Source organism: Sinocyclocheilus anshuiensis, unplaced genomic scaffold, assembly GCF_001515605.1.
Source record: "Sinocyclocheilus anshuiensis isolate Anshui unplaced genomic scaffold, SAMN03320099.WGS_v1.1 scaffold2015, whole genome shotgun sequence".
Taxonomy (NCBI): domain Eukaryota; kingdom Metazoa; phylum Chordata; class Actinopteri; order Cypriniformes; family Cyprinidae; genus Sinocyclocheilus; species Sinocyclocheilus anshuiensis.
Window position 1 is genome coordinate 267238 of NW_015551020.1, and position 15742 is coordinate 282979.

At 37.8% G+C, this 15742-nt stretch overlaps 1 protein-coding gene across 1 annotated transcript in view; it reads right to left on the reverse strand.

Annotated features, from left to right (window-relative positions):
- The window catches only part of LOC107661088 (pyruvate carboxylase, mitochondrial-like), a 215660-nt gene that overhangs the window by 35950 nt on the left and 163968 nt on the right, over positions 1-15742 (reverse strand). The window contains exons 12-15 of the mRNA XM_016450539.1: positions 11835-12056; positions 11519-11675; positions 8204-8444; positions 7613-7862 (exon numbers count right to left, since the gene is read on the reverse strand). Of these exons, the coding sequence (XP_016306025.1) occupies positions 7613-7862; positions 8204-8444; positions 11519-11675; positions 11835-12056 (870 nt within the window). The remainder of the gene's footprint in view (positions 1-7612; positions 7863-8203; positions 8445-11518; positions 11676-11834; positions 12057-15742) is intronic.

Here is a 15742-nt window from a genome sequence, read left to right on the forward strand (position 1 = left end):
GAAAAGAGACATATATATATATATATATATATATATATTTATATTAAAGATGGGAACGATTGGGCTGAAAGTATTCATTTAGTGAAATTAATCACCCTGTGCTTTCATATGCATTTAAGTGGTAGTGTTGGTAGCTCTTTCTTCCTCTTTTTGCTGGTGACATTTGACTGATATATACTGTTGTCCTAAACTGACACATCTCAAAACACACCATCAATCCATCAATAAAGGCCCTGCATAAAGTCAGACTGTAATAATCAATGTAGATTTAATTAAGCCTGATGCCACAAGAGTCATCTTTCCAGTCTTCAGGCCACACACACACACACACTTATTTTTAACACACTTGTATGTCATCAGTGAGAAGCTCCCTGCTATTATAATGCTCCTGCTGGGTTTGCGTCACTCCAGCAGATAATAGTAACCAGTCCATTAAGTGAAGTCAGTGTACATCGTGTGCTGTACTCAATGTACTACAGTAGATAAATGTCCCTAAATGCCTCTAAAATGAATGTGTTTATGAATGTGTATTTGTAGTATGTATGTATGTGTGCTTGCATGAGCTATAAATGATGATACAATTTTCTGATTGGCACATTATTTTTTGCTGCGTACAGAGCTTTGCTTTGGGCTATCATAGAGATGAGTGTGATTTCTCAGGGCACCTATTTCAGTGATATCTGTCAGGTAATAGGGATATTCAATGCATGATATTCTAAAAAATGCTTACAGCAGATTTAAGACAAGATGCTCAAACAAAGTATGCCATTCACTTGCAGACTAAGGTGGTTGCCTGGTCTCCCAATGTGGCAAAGCCTGGTTATTCTGGTCTGTTTTGATGGTTTTAGAGTGGTTTTGGGTACTTTCAGCTAGGAGAGCAGTTGGCCGACCAGCTAATTTAACACCCACTTGGATCAGGCTAGCAGTATAGGAGATAAAGCTTAAAATAAAGTCAGATTGTAAAACAAAGTTGCATTGTGAGATGAAAAATCATGCTGTAAGATATAAAGTCACACTCTGAGATACCAAATCACACGGAGACAAAGCCATTATTGGGAGATATAAAGTTGCAATAAAAAAGTAGCAATTATGAGATACAAATTTGTATGCAAAGTCAGAAACAGGCTTCTGCATGGGAGTCCAGTTAAGTAGCTAAGATCAGCAAACACTGGTTTGAGATGTTTTTCCAGCAGGGAAAACACACAACAGCACAATTATATGACATAATTCTATACTTGGTGCGCTCTGTGTTCTGAACTAAACAAAACTAAGCTAAGTGTTGCATTTTGTGTTGAGCTCTGAGGTCAGAACCGTTTGTTCATATTATGCTGGAATGTACTGACATCAATACAGAATCACACGACATTGCAAATAATTTGTGTGTGTGTGTGTGTGTGTGTGTGAGAGAGAGTGAAGACAAAGCAGAGATCTTTTTAAAAGTGAACATAAAGGGCTTGCAGAGGGATAAAAGGTTTGATTGTGAAAGTGAGTCCAAACTTTCCACTGAGAATTGAGAGATGTAGAGAAAAAGTGACAGATGGGGAATGAAAGAGAAGTGTTAGTGGAAGCATGGAAATACATGGAAATGGAAGAAAATTAACTTACAGATACAGTATAGAAGGACAAAAACAAAACAAACATATAGGGACAGATGAGTGTAGGCGAAAGAGAATGGGCAAAAACTGGAAATAAAGGAAAAGATTAGAATAAGTGAACAAAAAAGCCTAAAGGGAGAAAAATGGAGGGAAAGAATATTTGAGAGACTAGAAGTGTGTTAGAAAGGAAAGAGAAGAAAGAAGAAACACAAATCAATAGCAGGGCAGCTGGATGGGGCAATGCAGAAAGAAATGTAAATAAAATAAAATAAAACTAAACTAAACTAACAAACTAACAACAAATCAACACAAGACATGTGTAAGAGGCTTTGACAAGTGTGGGGTACAATAGTGGTGTAGGGATTTCATGAACAGGACACTGATACGCCACTGAATCAGTACAACAAATGTGTGTCCAGCATTAATAACAAACTGTTCTAATGGCTGATGCAGAGACAGTGAGCTAATGCTTTACCTGTGTTAGCTTGCTACACTGGCAACTAAATTAACCAGTGCAATACACTAGAGAGAACACCAATGACAGTAACAGAGAGTGATGAGAGGGAATGAGGGATCTTCAAGAAACTAGAGGTCTTCCATGACCAATTACCTCAACAGATGTGCTCATGAATAAAAAACTGTGTACTTAAACAAACACACATGCTTAGGTGGTAAAAAAGCACAAAATATATATGGCATGTATATATCTATACTCAATTCTAATCTCACACATTTTTTATCATTTTCCATTTTTCGATGGGTCATATATATAGTGTACTAATGCAGTTAGCTGTTTGAAAAATTAAAAATAAATAAATAAAAATAAATAACTTTAAATTAATCTGTCATTATGTGTCTATACATTCAGTTGAATGTCTGGGCCTATTGCATTGTCTCTGGCACGTTTTTTTAAAAATATAAAACATAATATATAACAAAAATAATTTCACTATATTAAATTAAAATGAATGACATCTGTTCCGATTGACACAACCATTTGCATGTGTTTTTTTCTTCTCTTTTTAATAGATATTTGCTCTTTCAGTCAAATGCCCAGAGCCAAAGCTTTAAACTATGGTTTGGTGGCATTCATGAACAGACTGCTTTGCAAAGCAACTGTATATAACTAAATGAATGTATAAATGTATAGCAGAGGAAGAATCTGGATATTGGTCATTTTGTCATATTTATATATACACACACAATCTACTCAATTTTCTTGCAACACTGCAGATCTGCAGCTTTAGAGTTTGTGTGTTCTAAGAGGGCACAGCGTGACATAGCCACACGTCTTCACATGATATGAATTTGCAGGTTAGAGTGCATCAAAGTGGAACTTTAGAACGCAGTAAATGCACAACTTCTTTGCACAATCTTGCATTTACGGACTCTAGCATTCACATGCGTATGAATGGAATTCAATGGAATGAAAAGTGTACTGTGCTCGCACCTTAACTGTGGTAACCATGGTATTTTTTTCTTTTGTATAAGTGCCATCTATGTCAGAGAGTGGAATTGCATTTTCATTCAGCCCATCAGCGTTGTTTTATGCACCAATCAGAACAGACAAATTGCATCTGAAAACTGGAACAAATTTTTGTGCCAAATATTTGTGTTGGTGTGAACAGACCTTTAAGGTTTGGGCCCTTTAGCTCGAAGATTTAAAGGGGTCATATGATGCAATTTCAAGTTTTCCTTTCTCTTTGGAGTGTTAGAAGCTGTTCGTGCATAGATAAGATCCCTAAAGTTGCAAAGACTAAAGTCTCAAACCCAAAGAGATATTCTCTATACAAGTTAAGACTCGTCCACACCCTCCTAAAACGCCTCGTTTAAACACGCCCCCCCACATGTCTACATCACTGTGTGGGAAGATTTGCATAGCACCGCCCAAATGTTCACGAAAAGAAAGAAGGCATAACTTTATTGTTGCTGCCACCGCCGCCGTCATGAAGATGCTGTGTGTTTCGTTGTGAAAGCGAAACTACTTTGTTTGGCCTTCCAAAAGAGGACGATATTCGCTTCGTCATGCCTAGAGCTGATCCGTGCTGGTCGCTGAGAAAATACATCAACTTCGCGCTGTGGATCGCCAGATCGGCTTTCTCCGTGGACGAAGCGGAGTCCAGCCCGGGATCACAAATGCAGACATGGTTTTATGTTTACGTGGTGCGATACGCAACGCAACGCGTAAAAAGACAGTATAAGTCATTATAATCAGTAATTATGTCCCCACTGGGTGCAACAAATTCCTTGTTTGTAATGAGTTTTATTGGTGTTGTCTCATCGTGCCGGGACACGGCATCACAGTATGGTAAGTGGCGTACCATTTCTGTCACACGCTTGAGGTATTCAGCCAATCACAATGCACTGAATTGCTGGCCAATCAGCGTACACCTCGCTTTTCAGAACGATGAGCTTTGTAAAAATTGACGCGTTTCAGAAAGGCGGGGCATAGAGGAGCAACAATAATGTACATGTGGAAAACAATGTGTTTTTTGAACCTTAAACCGCATAAACACATTGCATTACACCAAATACACAACATAATGTTCTTTTTAGCAACGTCATATGACCCCTTTAAAGGTCAGGATGTAAACCTGCACAATCTGTGTTGCTGACATGAATGATACTGCAAACTGTGTAGCCTTTACACAGTAGAAAATGTTCGGCTTTCACCTAGTCACACACTTCTCACTATTAACTAACGATTAGCAATGACTTTTCCCTCAATAAACTCCTAATTTGCTGCTTATTAATAGTAAGGTAGTTATTAAGTTTAGGGTTAGGGAGGATTACGGGATCTAAAATCTGGTATTGCAGAATAAGGCATTAATAGTGCTTTATAAGTACTTAAAACAGCTAATGTGCTAGTAACATTCATGCTAATACGCAGTGTTGGGAAGGTTACTTTGGAAATATAATAGGTTACAGATTACAAGTTGCCTTATTTAAAATGTAATAAGTAGAGTAATTCCAATTACTTTATTAATGTAACTGATTACATTTGACAATACAAATTTTGTAATTTGATTACTTTTCTAATTTTAAATTTCAGTTTAACTTTTTAAACTGTTAATCATCTTGAAACATTTAAAGCAGGCAGGGTTAACAGTACAGTAGTACTCAACACTGATTACTGTCAGACTTTCAAAATTCTTCATTACTTGAATTAGGATTATAATAATTTAATTTTAAAGCACAGCCACCACAAAATCAGACTTTAGCACCTCTTTTTACTTTGAGATTCTTTCTGAGGTTAAATACAGATTTAAAATCATAAGATATAGTTTAATAGTTATGATACGGTTTTTGAAATCAAATCTTTGCCCAACTATGATAGGAAACACTGGCTTCTAACAATGCCTTGCATTATTTACATTGGTGTCTGATATTTTAAAGCAGTCAATGCAATTTAGGAAAGAAATCAAACAAATCTGTATGTGTGTGAAAATATTCAGATGTAACCCCCTTTGCAATTGTTAACATTTTCATAAGTAACTGCAACTTAATTACATATATTTTTCTCAGCAACTGCAACAGATTACAGTTACATTTATTTTGCATTTAAATTACGTTAAAGCAATAAGCCCCAAGAAGCCGTGGTTTACAGTGAATTTATAACAGCTAAGGGCCATTGTCGCGGCGTGCCTAAAACCCCCTTAGCTGTTATAAATTCACTGTAAACCACGGCTTCACAGGGCTTATTGCTTTTATAAAACGGTTATTCCATATACATAGTAAGGTTTCACAGAATAAAAAGTGCAAATACAAATACAGCAAATAAAGTGTAATGATATACAGTAAATAAAAAAGGTATTCTTCCACCAAACAATGTAGTTCCTCAGAAACAGTTGTGGTTCCAACAAAGTGGTTGCCAAGCAACACACAGAAGTATACAAAGGTGTATGTTTGTAGTGTCATTTACAACAGCTTCGAACACGGCTCAACCAATCAGAATCAAGGACCGGAACTATCCGTTTTATAAAACTCTTGTTACATGTAACTAGTCACCCTCCAACACTGCTAATAAGCAACTAATTAATAGTGAGATTCTCACTATTATACACTATTATAGAATAGTGAGAGGTCCCCAAACTAAAATGTTACCACTATTCCATTAACTTACAATGTAATATGTACTCCAGCCATATCTAGTGCTTTTCTGATGTAAGTCTATTAGCAACCACCTCAACAACCCCAGCTACTGCATAGCGATGCTCCTGGCAAGCACCCAGAACACCCTAGCAACCGCATAGCAACGTTCTGGCAACCACCCAGAACTTGCATTGTGGTGGCTATGTTTGTATGAACATTTGGGGGGTGGGGGGTATCTCAGTGTTTAAAGAGAGATATTGACAGATTATTGTGTATGGTGTGGCTACATGAGAGATTGTTCAAGAACATAAGATTATACTCTGGAGAATTTGAAACTGAAGTGCATTATCTATCCCCCCTGTCTCAGAGGAACCATATTTGGGGGACAGAAGAGGGGGAGAGAGGGAGGGAAAGGCTGGGAAGAGGAGCTATGATTTAACCTTGACGGTAATGAAGTGGAGGAAGGGGAAATAAATGTGCACGTGCAGTTAAAAAGAAAATGGGGGAGAGGAATGGGAAGATTCTCTACCTCTCTTTTCTTCTCTGTCATTAGTCTTTGTCCAAGGTGTGTCAACACATTCCCGTTTGCTACAGTAGGCCTTTTGTTTAACATTCCTCTCAGAATACGGCAATTATCACACTCGCACGGACAGTACAGCACACATGCACACAACTGTATAAAAGTACAAATGTATTGATATATGACGACAACCCCTACTGGGTCCCTTGATTAATGAGCTTAGCGACTTGACTAATTAGACATCATTAATCAATTGAGCCTGCCTGCAACTTAGGCAACATTAAACTGATCATGGGCAACTTGTTGAATTAAACTGCACATGTACTGACCTAGGCCAGAAACACACTTTATGTAAACATAAAAGTGTGGACCAAAAGTCACATGTTGTTCAAGAACACAACATATCTGAATGATTTCTGAAGGGTCATGTGACACTGAAGACTAGAAAAATGTGTTTATGTGTAAAAAGTAATTTGTGGTTATCACAGTTCAACTATAGTAACCATAGTTTTTTGGTTTTATTTGTGGTAAAACCATAGTTAATTTTCTTAAGGGAATAACTGCTAAAAATTCAGCTTTGCCATGATAAAAATAAATTACATTTTAAAATGCATTAAAAATAGAAAACAGTTTTTTCTCGATTGCAATAATTACACAATGTTACTGTTTTCACTGTATTTTTATCACAACACTCAAAAATCTCGCTGACCCCAAACTATTGAAAGGTATTTTATATAAATAAATTTTTTTTATTTTTAAGTTTAAAAATTTAAATTTAAATTTTAAATTTTTACTTTATTTGACAAAAGGAGAGACAGGTGATAGGAGCGGAGAGACTAGAACAGGAACGAAAAAGTACTCGAGTCAAACTTGGGTCCCCCGAAGCGCTGATATGTCAAGAGCTCTGCCCACTAGCCTATGGCTCTGACTCTTTTTTTAAAGCTGAACTGCTTCAGATGAAATGCAGTGGATAAAGATGTCAGAGAGCATGTCTACATAGTCCAAGAACTAAACAATAGTGCAGATGGAATAAATGCAAGATAAATCGTAAATCATAACACATATGTCATATACAATATCTTAAGCCACTTTTAGTGACTTTTAGTGCTTTACATATCTATTGCTATTAGGGGGATTTTCTCAGTCAGTTTGCAAAAATTTTAACAGGAATCCATGCGATTGGGAGTTTAGCTTTAGGGCAAAAAAGTTCCCCCACAGATTTTGCTTGTGTTCAAGTTGCAACAGAAAGGTGCCATGTTGAAAGTGACTTCTATGAGAACAGAGCTTCATGCATCACTACACTATTAAAAATTGAGCTTTTTTGCCTGTGAAACATCTATCAAAATTTCACTTCAAAATGAGAAATTTTTTTGACCATACGTTTACACGTTTCTTGTCCACTCACCAGTATCAAGTTTGGTTCCTTTGGTGCAGGCTACGATGGCACCCATGCTTGGTTGAGAGGTCATGCCTGCCATGGAGTCCACTGCTACATCCACTATATCTGCACCTGCTTGTGCACAGGCTAACATTGCCGCGACTCCCGCACCTGCAGTATCGTGAGTGTGAACATGGATAGGGACATCAGGGAAACGGTCACGCAGTGCTCCAATCAGTAAACGGCTGGCTTCGGGCTTCAGCAGGCCAGCCATGTCCTAGGAAGAAAAAAGAGCAGAGCTGCTTTTAACCACTCAAGTGCACCCCACAGAAAAGAAAACCACATTATGACGATCACTGTCATTACAGCGGCTCAACAAAGAAAAAGAGAGAAGAAACAGAAATAACAGAGCGAGAACGAGTATTACTGTCAATGTCTTCAGTCATTACACCCTTGAGTAACTGCCAAACACAGCTGAAAATATCATGCTATAAGAGTCCTGACACAAAAAACAGCAGTTATATTAGCAAATCCTTCACCTCTGCCTCTGTGAATGTGAAACATATGATTGTCAGGCAAATTCTGTGTATGTGTTTTTTCCTTGTACACGTGATCTACCTTAATAGCCAGTATGTGTGTTCCAGCCTTAACTAGCTCATTGGCCAGCTTCAGATAGTACTCCAGTGAGTATTTCTGTCTCATGGGGTCAGACACGTCTCCCGTGTAAGAAATAGCCGCCTCCACCACGCCTCCAGCCGCCCCTGCTGCTTCTATCCCCAAAAGCATGTTGGGAATATAATTCAAGGAGTCAAAAACACGAAAGATATCCATTCCGTTCTCTTTGGCTACCTCGCAGAATCTAGAGAAAGAGAAATTGAAGATAAATTGAAATAAGGTTGTCAGCTCTGCACTACAGCCAACTCCTTCAAAACTGACATTTATGGTTTATAAGAGTAAAGAGAGACATTTGTGTGAATGCACATTCAAGTCAAGCCATTGACATCAGACATTTTAATGCCTGCCAGAATATTATGTACTTTCCAACAGTTATCATCAGATGTTGCTTTTACTATAGAATGTGGAAATTCTAAGAAACTCACTGCTATGACAAAGTGTGGTCGCTAAGATGTGCTTATTGTGTCTACAATAATATTAACTTATTGTAACTTACTGGAAACTTATTGTTTACTGAAATAAAATAAAATGGTATAAAATTTTTATTATATTTGCAATCATGTCCATATTTGGGAAAAACAGCACTCTTGCTCAAGTGGCTTTCTAACTGCACTCTAATAAGTTAAATAATACAGTGAATGTGTGCATTCTTAAGGCATTTTTTTTGCAAAGTGAGTGACATAGCTACTTGTCAGCTCACACATTTAAAATGACAATAGCATCACAGTTACATATCGCACACCCCTAGAGACTGAATCTACTATTTATCTACTATTAACTACTGACAGTCTTTGACAAACAGCTATAGACTGACGTTGCAGTAATCTGACTGCTTCTCATTGTGAGCTTTGAAACAGGTGATCAATTAAATGAGTGCCACTGACACTTCTCACTGATTCCCTGTCATGCAACGTCTTGTTTTGGCAGCCAATCAAAGTAAACTCGAAATAAGAACAGGAACACCACATAAACGTTTGCTGAGGAGAACAGGAAGAAAGTGATGTGCTGAATAGTTTAAACCAGACCACATTTCTCTGCTAAACCTAAGCATTGTTTCTCTGCCTGGAGCTCACGGGTCAGTGCCAAAGCTACGAGAACCTGCCAACCAACAGACAATGGGAAATTCCTACTATTTTGAGGGGCCATTAACCCATCAAGCAGGTGGTGGAGTCGGACATACCGACTTTCTTCATTAATGCAAATGAGGCAAACACATAAAAACTGGGTGGGTTGCTAGCTTATTCAAGTGAAAATCAAATCAAATCATGCTGTCCAATCAGAGAGGGAGTATGAGTTAAAAAAGGACAAGGGAGACCAATGATAGAAGTGCAGTAAGTAAGACATTGATGCATAGATTTGCATATTTCAAGGCATAAATACACCCACATGAGTTTAAATGTATGTGCTGTTGTGAGAATTTCTCTGTATGGAACGCTGGCGGTCATATGAAAGGAAAGATGAAGGCCAAAGCCTATTTATCGCTCATTGTGTGTCTGAAACGCATATGCAACACACAATGCAGAGGAGCATCTCATGAGGCTTGGGGTACACCTACCACAGATGTGACCTACTTACACAGACACAGTCATATAGACCTTTTCCATACAAACACCTACATTCACGACACATATTTGGTCCAATTGTGCAGGGGGATGATTTTGTACATGCACGGCAAACTACAGCCAGTCCCACTGAGAACTCACGTCTAAAGTGGGGAAACTTTTTTTTGGATATACATACAATCCATCAAGGGTCCTTTGGGAATTATTTTACACATCATGTTCAACAAACAAGAAAAAAGGTATGCCAATGAGAACAGGAGAAAATTGGCTAAATTAATTGCGCACACATAGGCATACACATATCTATCCCTTAGGAATCTCTCTCACACACACAGAGGGAGTGTGGTATGCGGCTCACACACTCACCTAAACCCCTGTAATGAGATTTCTAATGTGGCCGGATCCCTCTTTCATTTGGCAGAGGGAAGGAGAAAAGGGAAGGATTAAAGCTGCATTATCACACTCTCGTTCATCCACAGAGAGAGAGAGAGAGAAAAGAGAGAGAAGACAGTGGGGGGAGTGCTGCCAATGTTTAGGGTAGTTATAAACAAGAGTATGAATTCCACAAACATAATGTTCCTGTGGCTCAGTGGTAGAGCATTGCGTTAGCAGCGCAAATGGTCTTGGGTTTGATTCCCAGGGTTGGCCAGCTTCAGATAGTACTCCAGTGAGTATTTCTGTCTCATGGGGTCAGACACGTCTCCCGTGTAAGAAATAGCCGCCTCCACCACGCCTCCAGCCGCCCCTGCTGCTTCTATCCCCAAAAGCATGTTGGGAATATAATTCAAGGAGTCAAAAACACGAAAGATATCCATTCCGTTCTCTTTGGCTACCTCGCAGAATCTAGAGAAAGAGAAATTGAAGATAAATTGAAATAAGGTTGTCAGCTCTGCACTACAGCCAACTCCTTCAAAACTGACATTTATGGTTTATAAGAGTAAAGAGAGACATTTGTGTGAATGCACATTCAAGTCAAGCCATTGACATCAGACATTTTAATGCCTGCCAGAATATTATGTACTTTCCAACAGTTATCATCAGATGTTGCTTTTACTATAGAATGTGGAAATTCTAAGAAACTCACTGCTATGACAAAGTGTGGTCGCTAAGATGTGCTGAGAGTTTTTAGCATGTTGATATGCAGCTGATAATGAGTTCTGAGAGAATTTTACTGTGGTGCTATGTAGTTGTTAGGGGTATGATACATCTATGTCCAATATATTGCACAAATGAATATGAGCATCTTTACCAAAGTAGTACAACATGGGAGATTACAGGTGCATTTGTTACATTTGTGAGCAAACTTAGCCTATTATGAACTTATGAGACAATCCTAAATACTGTGTGTACAGTACATGACATTAATTATTAGCTTAACATTTAAACTAATATTAAAAAATGAATGTGAAGAGCTCTACAACTGTGTTTACCGCTGCTACGGTATCAGCTCTAACTCTCTATGGCTCAATACATGCACTACCTTCTTTTGTGTATGTGTGTGTTTATTTAGTGCCTACAAATGTAATCACCTAAATTGTGTGGACAAGCCAACAGCACCCACGAGGAAAACAGCTTAATAAACATACTAAACAATATCTTTAACATTTAAATATGCAGAAAGGTTTCTGCGAGGGTAGGATTAGGCGTAGAGGATAGAAAATAACATTAGCCAATGGAAATGTCTGTGTGATCTCACTTGAAAACTGCATTATCAGGGTAGTTTGTGTATCCCACAGCATTGGCTCCACGTAGCAGCATCTGAAATGGGACATTGGGAATCAGAGCTCGGAGCTCCTGAAGTCTCTTCCACGGACATTCCCACAGAAAACGCATTGCTACATCAAATGTAGCTCCTAGAGAAAGCAAGAGAGATATTAAGGTCATGTCAAAGACGTCAAGTGATCCCCATTAAGCCAAAACATCTAAAAAAAATGGTTTAATTAATTAGCTCCTTCTGCGTGAATGTATGTGTCTTAAGAAATGACTGAAGACTCTGTGAATATGTCACGTGCCTCCCCAGTTCTCCAGGCTGAAGAGATTATTGAAGTTGTGGCTCACGAATGGAGCAATCTTCTTGAGGTCGTGTGTCCTGACACGAGTAGCCAGCAGGGACTGGTGGGCATCTCTGAAGGTAGTGTCCATCAGTAGAAGACCCTGGTGCTGTCGAATTGCCCGTGCAAAACCCTCAGGACCCTCCTTCAACAGGACCTCACGGAAGCCCATGGGCGGCTCACCTGGAAAGAAGAAAACATTATTTGTGTATGCAGCACACACATAAAGCCACCTGACCAACTCAGAACATCTTGATAAAAGTAGGGGGCTATTAGGGGTGTACAATACAGTATTTACCAAAAATTATATCTCAATACTTTGTGGGATTTGGTCAATTACAACAATAACAATAAGTAGAAACTAAAATCACCAGTAAGTGGTGGCAATTCATGTCATTGAGGCATTCATGCAACTGTTTCATTCATAAGGCTGAATCATTCAGGAACAAAGCAAGTGACTGTCTTTATGAAAGAATCATTGAATTATTGACTCACCCAAATCATTCAAAACTGTTGATTTATAAATTCAATAAAAAACTGGTGTGTGTTGCTTGGAAATTTATAACTGCTATTTTAGACCATTTAAGTTGCAGAACCAACCTAAAAAATTTATAGCCTGAGTGCACTGTAAGTCGCTTTGGATAAAAGTGTCTGCTAAATGCATAAATTATTATTAATTATTAAATTAAATTATCTGTTGTGGTACACTTTTGATGTGGCAAGTGTGTCCGTAACCTGAGATATGTGTGTGCAATATTGGGGAGTAAAACTAAACTAAACTAAAACTAAAAATAATCTAAAAGGAACAATGGCACTAAATTAAACAGATAGTTTAGCCAAAAATAAAAAAATATTCATTTAGTCTTATTTAATTTAGACTTTCATTCATGTAAACAGACAAAAAACGGTCATATGTTTAGTTTGGGGACCAGTTCTCACTATTAATTAACTATTAGCTACGACTTTTGCCTCAATAAACTTCTAATTGGCTGCTTATCAATAGTTAGTAAAGTAGTTGTTAAGTTTACGTATGGGTAGGATTAAAGGATCTAAATCTTCTCATAATTAGGCATTAATATGTGCTTTATAAGTACTAATAAACATCCAATATAATAGTAATATATGTGCTAATAAGCAACTACTTAATAGTGAAAATTGGTCCCTAAAGTAAAGTGTTATTTACATTTTTTTTAATTTTTGTTTAGAAAATGAATGAAGTGTTATGGTTTCAGAATTGCATCCTTCCTAAAGGATGCAAAAACACTGTAAAAGTCTTATGAAAGCAGTCCACATGACTTACTGTATGTTGTGTTCTGAAGTCGTATGAAAGCTTTGTGTGAAGAACAGGCCGAATAAAAAGTCTTTATTCACCGAAAAGATTAACTCACAAGAAAAGAAGCAAAGTGTGGTTCATTTACTTTGATTCTCAAGGTTAACCTAATGGTTAATGATCTGGTTGCAACAGTGAACAGCTCAATAGAAGGGAGAAGTATTGGTGGATAATCACTGAAATTTGTGTCGCTTCCTCACATAGAACTATTGTAGGGATTCAGAATACTGTACTTAGAATATAGTGCACAGGTAGGGCTGGGCGATAAATCGATAACGGTAATTATCACGATATAATTTTCCTCGATAAAACAATATGAAGAGTTCGATAGATGTTTGATATAGTGTTCATGAGCCAAAAGCGGAACAAAAGAGTGCGACTCATTTGAATCGCGGCACACGGACCGCTCAAGGTTCAAAACAGCAGCACAGCATGAGTTTACCAGCAGATGCATTTACTCGCTGACGAGTCTTGGTCACGCGAGCACTAAACAGCGCTGTGAGATCCAGTGTGAAGCGCTTGAGTTTAGCGAACAACACAAATGACTCGCTGATTTAAACTAGTTTAAAGGCAGATGAAACAGCGATGACAAACAGGAAAAACACTGTGTGCAACGATACAGTCAAAAGACTTTTCAATCTATAAATCGCCATCATTTACCATGCATTTACAGTAACACTAACTGCACTATGGTATTGTGTCAGAAATGTGGGTATTTGTATCGAATTTTATTATATTATTAATGTAGACATGTATTAAATGTATTAAAGGAGTAACGGAATATAATTGCAGTATTTTTGTGATTAAGCTATAGCATGTGTGCATTTAGCCTGATACTAAATGTTTTTAGACTACTGTTTTTCATACAAATACCTAAAAATCATATAGTTATATATTACTATGGTATTGAGATGTGCTATATGTGTGGTTTTGGACCCACTTTATATTAAGTGGCCTTAACAACTATGTACTTACATTTAAATGAATAATTTGGTACAATGCACTTATTGTGTACATACATGTTTATTTACCTCAATAAACTTTCGAGCCGCTCTCTGAGAGACATGTTTATTTACACAGTTGACCCATCCCTTACACCTTAACCCACCCTTAAACCTGCCCATACCACCAAACCTGTCCCTAACCTTACCCTGATGTAAGTACATAGTAGTTAAGGCCACTTAATATAAAGTGGGGCCGTGGCTTTAACTGTGTTTATCATGATCTAGTGAGTGAATGACGTGACATGTGGCCAAGTATGGCGACTCGGAATTAGTGCTCTGCATTTATCCCATCCAAAGTGCACACACACAGCAGTGAACACACACACACCGTGAACACACACCCGGAGCAGTGGGCTGCAGCACCCGGGGAGCAGTTGGGGGTTCGGTGCCTTGCTCAAGGGCACCTCAGTCATGGTATTGAAGGTGGGAGAGAGCGCTGTACATTCACTCCCCCCACCTACAATCCCTGCCGGTACGAGACTCGAACACACAACCTTTGGGTTATGAGTCCGACTCTCTAACCATTAGGCCACAACTTTCCTGTAGCAATCATCTAAATGTATGCTACTATGGAAGACCAATGATTAATTAAAAAAAAAACTTGAGTTTGAAATTTTTACTAATGTAAAAATGAGGTTGCTACAATTTTTACAGATGTTACTGATTTTGATTATGAACAAAAATTTACATCTGCATCCTAACTCAAGCTACTATACTATTATCAAATGTGTAATTCTAAGAGACAAAAAATTTATTAAAAACTAATATTATTATTAATATTATCAAGCAACACAAACCTATTTCTTGATTTGAAACAATATCACATTCAGAACATGCAGAAACTAAGAAATAAATGTTTCTACTAAGATATTTATTTTGTTAAGGAAAATTAATAGTCTGGTTTCTACAACTTTCACTTTGGAGCAAAAATCTGGCTTAAATCTGTTTAAATCTGGCTTTAAACTTGAAAGAAATAAAGATTTGACATTTATTGTTATAATTATCGATATCGACTGATATGAAAAAAAAAATTATCGTGATAATTGTTTTGGCCATATCACCCAGCTCTATGCACAGGTCATATGAACCCCTTTAACGATGCTTTTATGGTGCTTGTTCACCCTTTCTGAAGCTTAAAGGGGTCATCGGATGCCCATTTTCCACAAGTTGATATGATTCTTTAGGGTCTTAATGAAAAGTCTGTAACATAGCTTGGTTAAAATTTCTCAATGGTAGTGTAAAACAACACCGTTTTTACCCTGTCTACAGCAAACTGTTTTATTGCATGTCACTTTAAATGCAAATGAGCTCTGCTCACCCCACCCCTCTCTTTCGAGCCGCTCTCTGAGACGGTAAACTTTAGCCGCATTCATTGTGAAACTTGCTAATTAGCACATTATTAGGAAAGGCGATTTGCAAAGATTCATTAAAAACCTTACACTCACTTCTTCTGGAGGTGAAGCTGGATCACGAATGATTTGCGCGAAGATAGACACATTTAGGTAGATCGGGGGCACATTCCCTTCAGAAACAAA